Here is a 16981-nt window from a genome sequence, read left to right on the forward strand (position 1 = left end):
CATGACACCATTCTGCCTTCCTTTCTTGGACTAAGCTGTCTCTTTTGCTCTCAGATGCTCATTCCTCTTTTTGAACTATCTTGTAAGCCTAGCTCAACTGTTTCCTCCTCAGTGGAGTCCTCCCCAGTCCATGACCCCTGCTCTGTCCTCTAGCACAGGATGGTGACCAACAAGTAGCTACATGTGGAACTCTCTCCCCTCTGGACTGTTGGGGGGGGGGGCTGTGACCAGTGATGACACACTGCACAACACTGACCCCTGAATTAGAACACTCCTCATGTTCATCCCCATACATGTCAGAACTGGACTCTCAGCTGTTGGGAGTGTTATAAAGGGGGTGTCCCATTAAAATTGGAGTGGGATATACCAGGCACTAGTTTAAGGGATGGAACCTGTGGGTATTTCCAATGTGCCCTGGCCTACATCTCCATCTTTTCCTGCTTCCAGATAATAGGCAGGAGAGATATATCTAAGTGCATACAGTTTTAGATTATTTTTTAATCTTTGGAGAGGACATATATAGTAACCTGCTTTTCCTGTTAGATTAGTAAGATTTTTCACATTATTTTATACTTTTTTTTCTTCTTTGAGTAAGATTTCTATAATTTGGGAATTCATGTCATCTCTTCATGTTGGACACTTGGGAGGATATGGAAATGTCCACACGAGGTCCTTGATGCTAAGATGCTACAGCATGGTCCATCTGGGGAGGGTGTAAAAAAGACTTAACACAGCAAGACTGAGGCTGCTCCCCTTGGAAAGGCCTGTTGGCAAGACTGGTCCATGGCTGGTGTCTGGGAACTTGGGTTTCAGGAAGGCTTTTGTCCCTCTCTGAATGGTAAGAGTGGCCCACTGTGCCTACACTGTATTGAACAATCTAGTTTATGCAGAACATCTGCTTTCCTTTGGGGAGTCTGGAATTTTGTAATATGCCAGACAGAGAGCACCCATGTGACCAGCCTCCAGTAAAAACTCTGGATACAGAGAATGAGTGTCACTAGTAACCATTTCACATGTGTTGAATCAATCTATTGTTGCAGGAGTGTGCTCGTCCTCACTAGGAGAGGACGCTTGGGAACCTGTGCCTGCTTTTCCTCTGGGCTTGGGTCCTATCTGCCTGTCTCTTGGCTGATTTGGCTTCATATCTTTTCACTATGATAATTCATAGCCCTGACCGTATGCTGAGTCTTGAGAGTCCTCCTAGAGAATCGTCAAACTCAGGAGAGGTCTTGGGGACCCCTGGCAGAGTTTTAAAGTACTCACAGAATGTGGCCCAAGTCACAAGAAGTCATGGGCTTATAAAAAATATATATTATAATGGGACCTCTAAGGAATGACATATCTCAATAAGGGTAAAAAGGATGTGGACCTGGGGCAGTGGGGTGCACTGTTAAAAATGTGAGTGAAAAGCAGCCTCAACATGGACTTCTTTGTTTTGCCTGCTTTGCAAACACCAGAGGACCTCACAAACTCACAAGGAGCATCTGAGATTTCTTGAAATCCAGTCTCCTCTACGATGCAGCCACCCAGCACCCAGGATGTTGGCAGCATAGGTCTTGCAAAAAGAGCAGGCTTTAAAAATGCAAGTTAAATGAAAGAAGTGCTAAGCAGATGTCAGACACGTTATGCCAAATGTTCTGTCTCTTTCCCTTTCTCTTTATGGTTTACTTGGTTTTCAAAATTAAGAAATATACTAGTCAATGGGAGAATGTGTTCTACATTATGAAAGAATTCATTTAATGTTAACAGAACAACAATGGAAATTCAAGAACAAGGACCATGTCTGATCATTAATGCAAGAAATTCCTTACTTTTTGACTTACAAAGCACTTTTTTTTACACCACCTCATTTAATCTTTATAATAACTCTGTGAAGTAGAGAATATAACTTTTTTTTTTTAATCTCTCATGGCACCTCGTCTGTTAAAAGTAAAGATGTTCAATTAAGACTTTTGGTTGACTGATTAGTGATGGTTTTAAAAAAGTTACTGCTTTATGAAAAGTAATAATTTCTGAAGTCTTTCAGGGGAAGAACAAACTACAAGCAATTCAGGCATTCAGAGGAATTATTAAGATCACAAATTAAGTCATTTCTATGGACTCTATAACAGGAAATATATTTTTAATGAGGGAATTGAACCTAATATATAACAGCTGTCTTGTTACCGGGTAACGGAGTATTAAGGCAGATTAAATTATTAATGAAAAATATAGCAACTCAGAAATTTAACCTGTCAACACTCTCTCATTCCTTTCTCTTTTACCCATGGCCTTTAAACTGATATTAAAAATAACACATTTGCTCACCTTCTATAGTTTACATTGATAACTAGCTCTCCTATTCACTAGCTGTGTTATCTTCTACACGTTATTTAACCTCTCTTTGCAACTGTAAAATGGAAAGAGAAGCAAACTCATAAAGTTAAGGACAGGATTAAATAGGGTAAATAATAAAAGGGCTAAGCACAGATCCTGGCTTCTTATGAGTTTTTAATAAAAGTAGATATTATTAATGCATGAAGATGGATAAATATTTACTGAATGTCCAAAGTGTGTATTCAGCCTAGATATAACAATACATCTATACAGGTTCTTCAAATATTTAAATACTGCTATCTAGTTAGTAAATAACTGCTGCTAAAGGGCTGTGAGTGCCATCTATTACCCCAAACATCCCAGCTCCTCCCTTAAGATGAGGAGACTCTTTTACCCTCACTATCAGAAGCCTTGATGATACAACACCTAAAGTCCATATGCCTGGAAGAGCAGGGAGTCTCCAGGAAATGTACCGGGTTGCACCTCCCCAAACACCCGCTTCCTTGGCACCACTGCTAGTTGCCATAAGTCAACCAAATTGCACTTGGCCCACAGACTCATGAGCAAAGAATAAATAGTGTTGATGCGAGCCTCTGAGAATTTGGGAGTTGATATTTGTTACATAGCAATAGCTCTCACCTCACCATTAAGTGATTATCGATACATGATTCCATAAGCTATGCTTACGTTTCAAAAGTGATAACTTTTAGAAAAAGTAAAGAACATGGGGAGCTTATATGAAGATAAAAGAGAGGGAAGGTGGTATATAAAAAGATCTTTTTTTGGGGGGGGTGTGCCAGGGATTGAACTCAGGGGCACTCGACCACTGAGCCACATTGCCAGCCCTATTTTGTAATTTATTTAGAGACAGGGTCTCACTGAGTTACTTAGTGCCTCACTTTTGCTGAAGCTGGCTTTGAACTCGCGATCCTCCTGTCTCAGCCTCCTGAATCCCTGCGATTAGAGGTATGTGCCACTGTGCCCAGCTAAAAAGATCTTTTAACATGGTCCCAAACCTCATGACTTCCTGTCTTCCACATGCCCAGTGCCAACTGGCTGAAAGGTAAGAGGAGCAGTACTCACATCGGTATTGCACAGCTTGTACTGCCGATAGGCCCCGATGCACGAGATTGCTGTAGATCTCAGAGGCTGGGAGAAGCTCTGAGAGGCTCCATGGGCCCCCATACCATGATTGTTGCTTGTTTCTGGGCTCTGGAAGAGACTTGAAGCTGCAGGGAAGCCTTGGTCATGGGTCAAAGGCAACTGGTATATGGAGTCTTCTGAGGTCTGCAGTCTAGAGCGAGGGCCACTGTCACTTTGGTATAAAGGTGCATGATGGGGGAGTTGGTGGGCTGGTGAGCTGTAGCCATGCCTGGGAGCAGATGTCCCCTGGGACCTGGAATGCCGAGGTGAGGGCCTCTGTCTCCGAAGCCTCTGTGGCGTCGTGTGTGTAGTGTCGGTCTGCAGCGGTAAGATGTACGGGGCCTTACCATAGCCATACTTTCCAGGGCCAATGGGACCTCGGTTCCTGCTCCTAAAGACAGACATACAAGAGAAGAGATAAACAGGGTCATCTGAATTATCATGTTAACTCAGAAATCCTGGCACATGGTTGAAGGGACCAGGTAAGAACAGAGGCTTGGGAGAGAGCCTATGGTGGAACTGGGAGGAAGAGTGGGGATCCCAAGACAAGGGAATGTAATGGAGGCTGCAGAGTAGAGTGGAGGTGGGACTCAGGGTGGGTGAACAGTGACTGGTTGGGGATGAATCTAGAAGGATAAGCTGTAGTCAGTGTATACTTATGTTAGGAAGTTTGGGCATTTTTGTAGATCACAGGGAGCCATGAAGGTTTTGTGGAAGCATAAAGATGTCATTGCAATTACAGCCATTATAATTGCCTATTCACATTTTTTCTGAAAAAAAAAATTTTTCTCACTCAACATTTCAGACCCGGTTTCCATTATTATTCATGCCCAAAGAGCTTTTCCAGGGGAGTGAAATTTAGTTGAGCAACCATCATGTTCTAAGGCAGTCCTAAGGTCTGATGTGCACCGTCCTGAATCCTAAAAAGATGAGAGTGGGTCAAGAAATTGACTATTCCATCATTCTTTTTTTAAAAAATTATTTTTTAGTTTTAGGTGGACACAATATCTTTATTTTACATTTATGTGGTGCTGAGGATCGAACCCAGTGCCTCAAGCATACTAGGTGAGCACTCTGCCTCTGAGCCACAACCCCAGCCCACTCCATCATTCTTGAAGCAGCCCATGCTAAGCAACAGGTAAATGGTCATCTTCATGTTGGTATGGATCTTACAATTTTGTAAATATTTTCATAAGGCCTCATTGCCTTGTGAGACTTTATGAGAATCATGCCAAGAGTGGTGATTGCTCGTACATGTTTAACTACTGCACTGCCAGGGAACCAAAAGCCTTGAAGTATTTGCCCATCTCTACGGTTAAATACTACCACTATAGCCAATTTCAAGTATGAAGACACAATCAGTTCTAATGAGCAGATAAAAACCAGCTCCAGAACTGGGATTGCAGCTGAATGGCAAATAGAACCTGCATGTGCAAGGCCTTGGGTACCATTTCTGGAGAAAAACAAAACAAAACCCAAAGTAACAAACTAGCTCCAAAACTTCACACATTTCACTTGTCGTGCAAGAACAAATGGCTAAATATAGAGCTAGGGCTGGAGTTGTGGCACGGTGGTAGAGCACTTGCCTAGCATGTGTGAGTTCGATTCTCAGTACCACATATAAATAAATGAATAAAATAAAGGTCCAGCAACATCTAAACAAATATTTAAAAACAAATAAATAAATACAGAGCTAGAACACTTGAAGAAATACAAAAATGAATCAGACAAAGTTCCCAAGACCCCAATCTTATAGTGGAAAGCAACTAGACTGTGATGTAGGGTGGAATAGGGGCAATACAACAGTACTTTGGGAATTCTAAGGCATCAGAAAGCACATCTATCTGAGGGGATCTGAAAAAAAGTGCAAGAGTTGCTGTTCTGAGAGTTGGGAAAGCCTGGTTTTAGTACTCTGTGGAAGGACTTAAGTCATCTGACTCTCACTTATTTGTAAAATGACTGAACTGGATTAAATGACCGCCAAGGTTGCTCCAACTCTAAAATTATATGCTTCCGTAATAATTAATTTTACATTTACGTAAAATTGGAAATGTGCCCAAGGGTTTCTACAGGATGGCCCCATTAAAATAAGCACATTAAAATAGCAATCAAGGTGAAACATTGATTTCTGCCCTCCTGCAGAAATTCTTTCTTCATTCTACAATAACCACTGAATATAAAATTTAACAGAGCACAACTAATTATTAACATCTTTATCACTAATTGCACCTCCATTCTTAGCTGATATGGTTTTGAATTAAATCATGAGGCAGTGTTTATTTTGCCTTTAGGCATTTCTCAATTAATCTTGGCAGCACTTGGGACTCTGTTAATGATGGGGGTTTTAACAGATGCAATTAAGAAGTCAGTGTGTGTGTGTGTGTGTGTGTGTGTGTGTGTGTGTATAAAACTTGGACGTCATTTGCCTTTTTCATTCTTGTGGCAGGCCAGGTAAAATGAATGACATCATGCAATGGCAAAAGAAGGGATTTCTGAGAATGGATGTTTTTAAGATCTGAAAGCCTACCCAAAATCCCAGCCTCAAGGAAAGCACTTGGTGGAGATCTTAGCCCAAGCCAACAGAGAAATCAAGACACATGCAGTATTGCCTTCAAACTTGACCATGCCCAGGATCATATGAGATTTGTTAAGCTGCAGATTCTGGTTTAGGAGGTCTGGGGAGCAGCCTGTAGTCTGCATTTCCAACAAGCTCCCAGGAGATGCCCAGGCTGCTGGTCCACAGATCACAGCTTTGAGGAACAAAGCCACAGAACAAAACTGAAATTCTAAACAAAAAAGTCATTTCAACAGGAAAAAAATATATATCATTTTTAGTGAAGAGTGATAGTAATGGCACTAAAACAAAAAACCTCTGGGTTTGTGGCATATATAAAAGATCTGCTGCCTGGGGAAAGGCTATCAAGTTCTTGCTCACCTGGGGGGCACTGATGAACCAAGTCTGACTTGATTTTACCTTTGGGGAGCGGAGGAACAACCTGCTGTTGGCTGGTGACTTGTGTAAGCGTCTTCCCCAGGGCTGCCCATCATCCCTGGGGGGGTAACATATATACTCACAAATGTCTACTTTTGTATTCGCATTGCCTTGTGGGGGGCTCTGCCTAATTCCAAGAACCATTCAAACCCTACAGCAACATCAGTGAAAAGATGATAATTCCAAAGCAGATGACCAGTAAGTTCTGATAGACTAAAAGCAATAAACAACCAATTAGGGTATGCTGATGGAGATTTGATTTCTGAGTCCTTGAATCAGAACACTTGAATGAGTGACAGATTTGTTTCTAGTTGACCAAGAGAATGCTTGTTTTCCTTATGACATCAGAACAAATAATCCTGGTGGTTCAGAGTGGCCTCTTCCCCACCAGGACAGAGTCTATCTGGCCACTTGTAGGGGGCCTCTGTAGAACAAGGCAAATTTATACAGAGTTCTGACAATAAGCACAGATGTGGTCGGGGGAACCTGTGTGACCAGTTAACTCTTCCCCAAGCGCACGCAGTAGGTGCCCAGGACGGCTTTTAAGTTGATTCATTCGGCCTGATTTCCCAGAACCCGGCTGTGGAACTTTATTTTGGGTTCCCCACTTGTCAAAATAGTAGCTAATTTCCAAAAGTTAGGCCTTGAGAAGGAAATAGAAAAAAAATAGAGTTTGGGGATCAGAGACATGGAAGTCAAAAGAATGAAGTGGTTTCTAACATAGGCTCTGGAAGCTGGAATTCCTTGGTTTGAATCCCAATTCTGCAGCTTGCTAGTTTGGAAACTGGTTAAGTTACTCCATCTTTGTGTAACCCAGCCTATTCCAACAGTGCCAGGACTAGGGTGTTGCTGGTGAAGCACCCAGGAGGCACCATTTGGGAAACAGTCTCAGGGTCATGCAACTACTGGCCAGAACCTGAGAGTGAGGTCAGTCACCTTAAATATTGCACCCTATAGGCCCTCTGCCTCACCCCAAGCCAAGTATTCACCTTGTACTCACTTATAAATTAAGGTAATAAGATTGGGGAGCATTCCTTGTCTGAATGCTGATAGTAATGGAATTAAAACAAAAAACCTGCTTAGAATCAGAACTGTTTCAGATTTCAGAGTTTTTTGGACTTGGGATAATTGCACAGACTTTATTGGTTGAGCATCCCTAATCTGAAATGCTCCAAAATCTTAAACTGGTGGTACCCTCCTTATAGGTAGTTATGAAGATTAAATAATTTAATAAGATCAAAAGTCTTTGAAAAAAATTAAAGGGATACAGATAGGTAAAGAAGAACTCGAATTAGCACTATTTGCTGATGATATGATTCTATAGCTAGAAAACCCAAAAAAATTCCACCAGAAAATTCTGGAACTAGTAAATAAATTCAGCAAAGTAGCAGGATACAAAATCAACACCCATAAATCAAAGGCATTTCTATATATTAGTGACAAATCCTCTGAAAGGGAAATGAGAAAAACTACCCCATTTAAAATAGCATCAAATAAATAAATATTGGGAATCAACTTAATGAATAGTGAAAGACCTCTACAATGAAAACTACAGAACACTCAAATTAAAGAAGACCTTAGAAGATGGAAAGATCTACTTTGCTCTTGGATAGGCAGAATTAATATTGTCAAAATGACCATACTACCAAAAGCATTATACAGATATAATGCGATTCCAATCAAAATCCCAATGGCATTCCTCATAGAAATAGAAAAAGCAGTCATGAAATTCATCTGGAAAAATAAGAGACCCAGAATAGCTAAAGCAATCCTTAGCAAGAAGAGTGAAGCAGGTGGCATCACTATACCAGACCTTAAACTATACTACAGAGCAGTAGTAACAAAAACAGCATGGTATTGGCACCAAATAGACTTGTAGACCAATGGTACAGAATAGAGAACACAGAGACTAACCCACATAATTACAATTATCTTATATTTGACAAAGTCACCAAAAATGTACATTGGAGAAAAGATAGCCTCTTCAACAAATGGTGCTGGGAAAACTGAAAATCCATATGCAACAAAATGAAATTAAACCTCTATCTCTCATCATGTACAAAACTCAACTCAAAGTGGATCAAGGATGTAGGAATTAAACCAGAGACACTGCGTCTATTAGAAGAAAAAGTAGGCCCTAATCTCCATCATGTAGGATTAGGCCCCAACTTCCTTAATAAGACTCCTATAGCATAAGAATTAATATTAAGAATCAATAAATGGAATGGATTAAAACTGGAAAGCTTCTTCTCAGCAAAAAAAAAAAAAAATCAGTGAGGTGAATAGAAAGCCTACTAACTGGGAACAAATTCTTACCACACACACGTCAGATAACCCAATCAATTCTCAGAAGAAGATATATAATCCATCAACAAATATATGAAAAAATGTTCAACATCTCTAGCAATTAGAGCAATGCAAATCAAAACTACTCTTAAGATTTCATCTCACTCCAGTCAGAATGGCAGCTTTTAAGAATACAAACAACAATAAGTGTTGGTGAGGATGTGGGGGAAAAAGGTGCACTCACACTGCTGGTGGAACTGCAAGTGGTGCAGCCAATATGGAAAGCAATATGGAGATTTCTTGGAAAATTGGGAATGGAACCACCATTTGACCCAGCTGTCCCTCTCCTCAGTCTATACCCAAAGGACTTTAAAACAGCATACTACAGGAACACAGCCACATCAATGTTTATAGCAGCATGATTCAAAGTAGCTAAATTGTGGAACCAACCTAGATGCCCTTCAGTAGATGAATAAATTTTAAAAATGTGGTATATATACACAATGGAATATTATTCAGCATTAAAAGAGAATAAAATCGTGGCATTTGCAGGTAAATGGATGGAGCTGGAGAAGATAATGCTAAGTGAAATTAGCCAATCCAAAAAACCAAATGCCAAATGATTTCTCTGATTTAAGGATGCTGATTCATAATATGCTGTGGGTAGAGGGCGGGATGGGAGGATTAAATGAACTTTAGATAGGGCAAAGGGGAAAAGGAGGGGAGGGGAAGGGAGGGGGCATAGGGGTAGAAAAGACAGTGGAATGCAATGGTCATCTTACCCTAAGTACATGCAGGAAGACACAAAGGATGTGACTCTACTTTGTGTACAACCAGAGATATGAAAAATTGTGCTCTATATGTGTAATATGAATGTAATGCATTCTGTTGTTATATATAACAAATTAAAATATATTTTTTAAAAGTTACTTATATTCAAATGTAATATATTTATTATTTTTCAATGAATAAGTACATATTCTAAATTTTGTTCCAATTTCTTTTTAGGGGGGAGGTGGTGACAGGATTGCACCCAGGCTCTCAAGCACACTCTACCACTGAGCTACACCACCAGTCCCATTTGTAAATTTCTAATTCAGTAAATATCCAAATATACAACCTACATGCAAATAAATAAATAAATAAATAAATAAATAAATAAATAAATAAATAAAAGATCAAAGTCTTAATGCCTCCCACAGAGTATGCACCATACAAGTATTTGCTTAAAAAGAAAAAAAAGTTCTAGCTTGGCCAGTTACTAGCTCTACAAACTTTGGCAAATAATGCATCCACAGTTTTCCTACCTATAAAATGAGTCTTATGACCATTTCATACTCACTAGGAAGGCTATAATTAAAAAGACAGATAATAATAGGAGTTGGAGAAGATAAACTGAAATTCTCATACATTCCTGGTGGAATATAAACTGCTGTAGCCACTTTGCAAAACTATCTGGAAGTTCCTCAAAAAATTAAACGTAGTGTTATTATACACCTCAGCAGTTTCAATCCTAGGTATACACCCAAGAGCAATGAAAATACACCTTCACACATACCTTGCACATGAATATCCATAGAAGCATTATTTATAATAAGGGGTTGTGGGGAGGAAAGGGGACAGACTGTCTGCTAACAGAGCACAGGTTTCTTTTTGGGGAGATGGAAATGTTCTGTAATGAGACAGTGGTGACAGTTGCTTATTCTTGTGAATATGGTAAAATTTCTAAATCATTTAAAGTGGCAAAATGTATGTAAATGATATTACAATAAAGCTGTTACTTTTAATATATATATATATATATATATATATATATATATATATATATATATATATATATATTAGTTGTAAGTTGGACATAATATTTTTATTTCATTTTTTTATGTGGTGCTGAGGTTTGAACCCAGTGCCTCATATGTGCTAGGCAAGCACTCTACCACTAAGCCACAATCCCAGCCCCTAAAGCCATTACTTTTTAAAGTTGAGATCATGAGTAATTCCCATCTTATCTACTTACAAGGATGTTGCAAAGATCAAATTGAGGTTACTGATGTGAATATATTGTTTGAATCTGAAAGTACTCTATCATGTGTTTGCTACTGTTTGTGTCAACACCATTTAACATATCTTTAGTGAGCACCTTCCGTGGGCACCTGTTGAGAACTATTTATGATTGATTTCTACTTGATCATGTTTCCAGTCTGGACAACATAGTGAGTGCAATCCCTGCCTCTAGCATGATTCAAGGACAGCTGGTCAGCAGTGGTGGGTGATAAGGGTCTCACACCAGGCCGCTGCCCCAGCTTACACTGTGGGTGTCTGGGAAAAGTGTCTGGGGGAAGTCCTTGTCTCTTGAAGAGATGGCTGTCAATGGCACTTCCTTACAACACGCTGGCTGCCACCCAGGGACCCATTCTGTGCTACATGCAATTCTGTGACATTAATGCTGAGCAGTGTGGTGATCTCAGTCTCCTTCTCCTAACTTCACACTTACTCTGGAAATACGTCACCTCCAACCATCCCTATGACAACTTCCACATTTCCCTTTGCTGCCTGGACCCCTCTCCTGAGCATCAACCTTATATGCCCAATGAACCTGTAGGCCAGAGCCTGTGAGGTGCACAGGGATCACCAGGGGCTCTTGTCAAAATACAGCCTGTGTTTTGGCAGATCTGGAGTAGGGTCTGAGTCTGCATCTGTAGCAAGCTCCCAGGGGCTATGGAGGCTGTGGTCCTGGCACAACACTGCAAGAGCTCCAGCTACACATCCCCACAGACACCTCCAACCCAAGGCCTTCAGGCCTGACTCGAAAAATCTGCTCCTGCTCTAGTTCTTCCTAGACGCCCCAGGAGTTCTTTTTTTTTTTTTTTTAAGAGAGAGAGAGAATTTTTTTTAATATTTATTTTTTAGTTTTCGGTGGTACAACATCTTTATTTTATTTTTATGTGGTGCTGAGGATCCAACCCCGCAAATGCCAGACGAGCGCGTTACTGCTTGAGCCACATCCTCAGCCCCCCAGGAGTTCTTAAGTGTGAGCAACCATCAGAATCTCCCGATGGCTTGTTACAAAGGACTAGGAGCCCATTGCCGAGAGCTGGATTCAGGTCCATCAAGGCCTCAGGTGGACCTGAGGGTGTTCCTTTCTAGGCTGCTGATGCTCTTGGTCTGGGGACCACACTGTAAGAGTCGCTGCTCTGTCTCATGCCCAAGTTCCACTGTCCCCTGAAGTCAGTTGGACCTTCCACTCACCCCTTCTCTCCATGGGAGGTCCACACTCTCCTGCTCAGTCACCATGGCCTGCAGGTTGTGGCTCCCACTGCTCCTCAAGTCCACGAGGGGCACCACATGGACTACCCCAACCCCTTCCCTTGCAGTTTCCCCCCAGGCTCTCCCAGTTTATCCTCCAGGCTTCTGTCCTCACCCTTTCCTCCTCCCCAGCTACCTTCCCCGGCACCAATGCCTACACCTACCTGTCCCCCAGGATGCTGCTGAAGCCTTTTATCTTCTCAATGACATTATTCCTGGCCCAATCCCCACCACGACCTTCCACTCCACAGAATGGATGTTCTTTTTCCTTCTACTGAACCCCACATAACTGTCACAGCTCGGTCATCTTTTGTTATGTATACTTGTTTACACACCTGCCTTAGTTTACTAGACTGCAGGCTCCTTCCTGGCAGGGGCCATATTTTATTTATCTTATAATTCAATAATATACTACAATGACCAGCACAAAATAGGTGCTCAATAATCAGTATGGAAAAATTGAAAAAAGGGATAAATGGTTCCAACCACTATTGCCAAAGGAGGAAAATCCCCTTTACCCACTACTGCATTTGATGTCTGTGACATGAAATACTGTATTTTATTAAAAGACAGACTACTGAGGATTGAGCACAAGGCCACCTCCCTTTACATAGGAATCAGTGTTATCTATTAGGTGAGAACATTCCTGTTATCAAACACCTAGAGAAGAAAGAGGTCCTCAGACTGGAAAGGGAGACCCCGTAGGGGCTGGGACTTAGCCTTTATTCTCCAAAGGAGCAAAGAATTAAGAGGTCAAGGGTGCTTCGTGCTTGCCTGCAGAGCTGGAAAACCACCCAGGCGAGGCTCTCAGCAGCCTGTTACTAGAGGATGGCTTCCCATTTCTTTTCTTAGTTTCCAATATGGAATGGAATGGGAGAGTGAGAACCCTGCCTTCCAGAAGCTGGGCTGTTTGTAGTTCTTAAACTTTCCATGTTTATTTCCATTCTGTCTCCCCTCAGAGCCCAGTCAAGTCCCTGTGAGAGGCCCAGCCTCTCTCAGCTGTGCCAACATGAACCACACATAGACTGCAGCATCCCACCCAGCAGCAGCCCTTGGCCCAGCAGCCTGCAGGAGCCACAAAAGGGGAACCCGAGGGCCCCAGGGGAGCTGGGAACTCAGGGAAGGGAGATGGTGAGGAACTCAGTTGCCTGCTGGTGCAGAAGGTCTCCTAGCACTGCTTCACCTGGAGGGTCTGGGTTTTCCAGCAGTGAGGAGGGTGGCATTCTTTGCATCCAGGCATCTGGGTGGAGCTGCTAGGAGAAATAAGTTCTTGCACAGAGAAGATGGGGAAGAGGCTGGAGTAGTGGAGGACTATTTATTACTGGAGATAGCTGACCACATCGGGGCGGATGTACGTTCCTGCACCAGATTCCTGTAAGTACACTAAAGATCCTATCATCTCCAACTATAATAGATAGTGTCCATATGATTTAAAGAGTCCTTTATGGCACATTTTCACATTTCACTGTTATTATGAATCAAAACTAAACTCTTATGAAGCCAATCTTTGGTGCAAAATTTGCCTGCCCAGTCTTAGCACTGAAGAGAGACGTGGGGAAATATGAAGCTCAGTGTCACAAACTCCCAATTATGAATGGGGTGGGGTAGGGAGGGGATGAGGGCAGCAGGATGTGGAACACTGCATCTGAAGGTTGTGTCTCTACCAGGCTCAAAATGTGCATGTGCTCCCTCTCCTTCTCCTGCCAAGGAGGAGACAAAGCAGTTCCTTCCACTCTGCAGTGTAAGCTAAGGAGGGGTGGGGGTGCCCTTTGCAATGACTACCATCAAAGTCCATTAATACGATCAAATGTATCTTTTTCTGGGGGGCCTGGGATTGAACCAAGGGGCACTTACCCATATCCCTAGTCCTATTTATTTATTTATGAGGTGAGCGTGTGCTGGGGATTGAACTCAGGGGCCCTCAATCCCTGAGCCACATCCCCAGCCCTATTTTGTATTTTATTTAGAGACAGGGTCTCACTGAGTTGCTTAGCACCTTGCTTTTGCTGAGGCTGGCTTTGAACCCAACATCCTCCTGCCTCAGCCTCCCAAGCCACTGGATTACAGGCATGTGCCACTGCCCCTGGCCTTAGTTTCTATCTTGAAACAGTGCCTCACTAAATTCCTTAGGGCCTCACTAAATCAATTATGTATTTTAAAAAACTTTTTACAGAAGCTGAGAAAACCCAAACTGAGTGGTGGTAATTACTCCTAAGAGTTATTCTTCTCAGTGCTTGTAGAGATAAAGAGACTTTGGTTTCAGGAGTCCTTGTTGCAGCCTGGGGAACCAGCAGGACTCTGAAACCCTAGCATAACAATGGTGTGAAGAACTAGCCAGTGCATTTCTCTCAGCAATCCCTTCTCTCTTCTCCATAATTCTTGTAAAACAACATTGAGGATTATAATGCCAGGAAAGGGAAGACCTGAAGACCATCACCAGGAGAGCAAAGGTTTCTTTAAATTTGAAACACTGGCTGGGGTTTTGGCTCAGTGGTAGAGTGCTCGCCTAGCACACATGAGGCACTGGGTTCAAATCTCAGCATCACATAAAAATGAAATAAAGATATTGTGTCCACTTACAGCAACAACAAAAAAGAAAAACTGATCCAAAGTCAAAGTCTAGGGCTGGGCACAAGGCCACCTCCCTCTACATAGGAATATATAGTTCATATTACAAGCAAAGAAGGAGGCATGATGACCTGGGAATTATCCTTCTAATCCAAAGGAAATTAAGATTTTTTTTAATATTTATTTTTTTTTTAGTTCTCGGCGGACACAACATCTTTGTTGGTATGTGGTGCTGAGGATCGAACCCGGGCCGCACGCATGCCAGGCAAGCGCGCTACCGCTTGAGCCACATCCCCAGCCCCAGGAAATTAAGATTTTGAGTAGAAGGCAGATGAAGGAGGAACACTGAGGGGCCTGAGGACAGAGAGACCTGCGGGCTCTGTGGAAAGCCTGAACTCGACATGGTTCAGGTCAGGAAGTGTGGTGAAGGGGCAGCTGAGAGTAAGCCACTCTGAAGGTCTTGATGATTCTGGTGAGGACACGGAGCACATGGCCCTTGGGAACTGAAAGCCAGAGGCATCAGCAGCAGTAGTAGCAAGAGTGGACAGCGAAGGTGAGAGCCCAGGCCACCCCTCAAGAGAAGGAAGAGTGGGAGGGAGAAGGCGCATCCTGAGTGAACTGCACATAAACCCTGAACTGATCATGTCCATCCTGAAGCATCTAAGTATCTCCTTCCTGGAGTTGGAGGCATTCCTGCAGCAGAGACACAGGCACAGGGACCCATCTTGGCTATGGAAAAGTCAACTGTGCTGTGACCTGAGTTGTGGCTGTAAGTTATGGACCTGATACTGGAGCACTATGAAGCTGTTCAAAAGAATGAGGCAGATGTGCATATATTGATATAAAACGGTCTCCAAAACACAGGCAAAAGGAACAAGACACAGGACGCAAAGCTGAGGGAACAAGTATGCTCCCATTGTTTAAAAAAAGAAAGAAAGAAAAGAGAAAAATTGTCTGCAGTAAATGTATGTCCAGGATACATTTTTGGAACCAATAAAAATGAAACTTGGGCCAGGCATGGTGGTGCATGCCTGTAATCCCAGTGACTAGGGAGGCCGGGGCAGGAAGATTGCAAGTTTAAGGCCAGCCTCAGCAATTTAGTGAGACCCTGTCTCAATTAAAAAAAAAATTAAAAGGACTGGGGATATAGCTAGTGATAAAGCACCCCAGTTTCAATCCCCAGTACCTGCCCCCACCAAAAAAAAAAAAAAGAAAGAAAGAAACTGAAGCACACTCTGAATATTTGTTAAAATAACACTTGTGAGAAATCAGAGCTTAATTGTTTAGCATTTCTAATTGATAGTTCAATAAAGGCTATTGCTTTGGATTAATTAGTAGAGACAAAAAGGCTCTAAGTTCCAATAAGTAAATTGAGGCAGCTTCACACATCTGGGTGAGAAGCGAAGAAAGCTAGCAAAAGTTCGTCAGTCGCCCGTGGCCATCTAGACAGATCTAAGAGCTGACATTAAAGGGAGAAAGAATAGGAAGGGGCAGAGCTTAGGACCAGAAATGTGTGTGTTCCAAGGAGTCACAGATCTAAAGCGAGCTGGACGGGAAGGAGTTTGCAGCCTGAAACTGGAAAGAGCCTTGTTTTCCTGAGACTTGCCCTGATTCACTGTGACCACCTGCCAAAGGGAAAAAGGATATCATGTGCTAAGTTCAAAGAGGCTGAGAGCAAATGGTTTCGGCTGAGTGCAGATGTCTACTTAGAAGTTCAGAAGACTGAAACTCCTGCCAGGACCGTTCTAGGCCATAAATTATCTGGTGTCTACAGAAGATAAGAGGCAAAACTCTGACCACGTAGGGAAATAAAAATTAAGATGATGAAAACAAAAACTCTCCTGGTTGACTACTGTGCCGCACATGCTGTCACATACGTTGGCCATGGGTGTGACCAGACCTGCTGCCTCTGCTCCCCAAGAGGTGGGTGACATCTGGGTTTAAAAGCCAGAGTGAAAATCAGCTGACACAGTTGCTCTGAGCCTTCAGGAAAGAAGGATCCCACAGGCTTATGCAGGGCAGGGAGGAAGGAGAGGGACGTGGAGGAAGTGATGAATTTGTTCCATTAAAGGGAAAGATGTCACAGATGAATTCTGGGCTACTTCAGAAGTTGGGAGCCAAGCTACGTAGGTGAAGGAAGCAAAGAGGTGGCTTTGGTGGTTTATGACTGAGTTTAAAAGGCCCTTTTGTACTCATCGTCCCAGATGTGGAGTACCTAAAAACTTAAATTCACTTACACTAACTTTGAAATTATTGTTTGCAGAATTGAAAACTTGGGAGTTAATGGGTTAAGAGACTCCATCTTCAATGACCAACCCACTGGCATCTCAGGAGGTGAGGTTCATGGGGCTATTCCCCACTTCCCACATC

General features: G+C 42.4%; 1 protein-coding gene across 1 annotated transcript in view; it reads right to left on the minus strand.

Annotated features, from left to right (window-relative positions):
* THSD4 (thrombospondin type 1 domain containing 4) overlaps positions 1–16981 on the minus strand; it is a 630142-nt gene that overhangs the window by 499104 nt on the left and 114057 nt on the right. The window contains exon 5 of the mRNA XM_081289549.1: positions 3400–3850. Coding sequence (XP_081145675.1) covers positions 3400–3850 — 451 coding nt within the window. The remainder of the gene's footprint in view (positions 1–3399; positions 3851–16981) is intronic.

The sequence above is a fragment of the Spermophilus citellus genome (genome assembly GCF_964194105.1).
Source record: "Spermophilus citellus genome assembly, chromosome: 4".
Classification (NCBI taxonomy): Eukaryota; Metazoa; Chordata; class Mammalia; order Rodentia; family Sciuridae; genus Spermophilus; species Spermophilus citellus.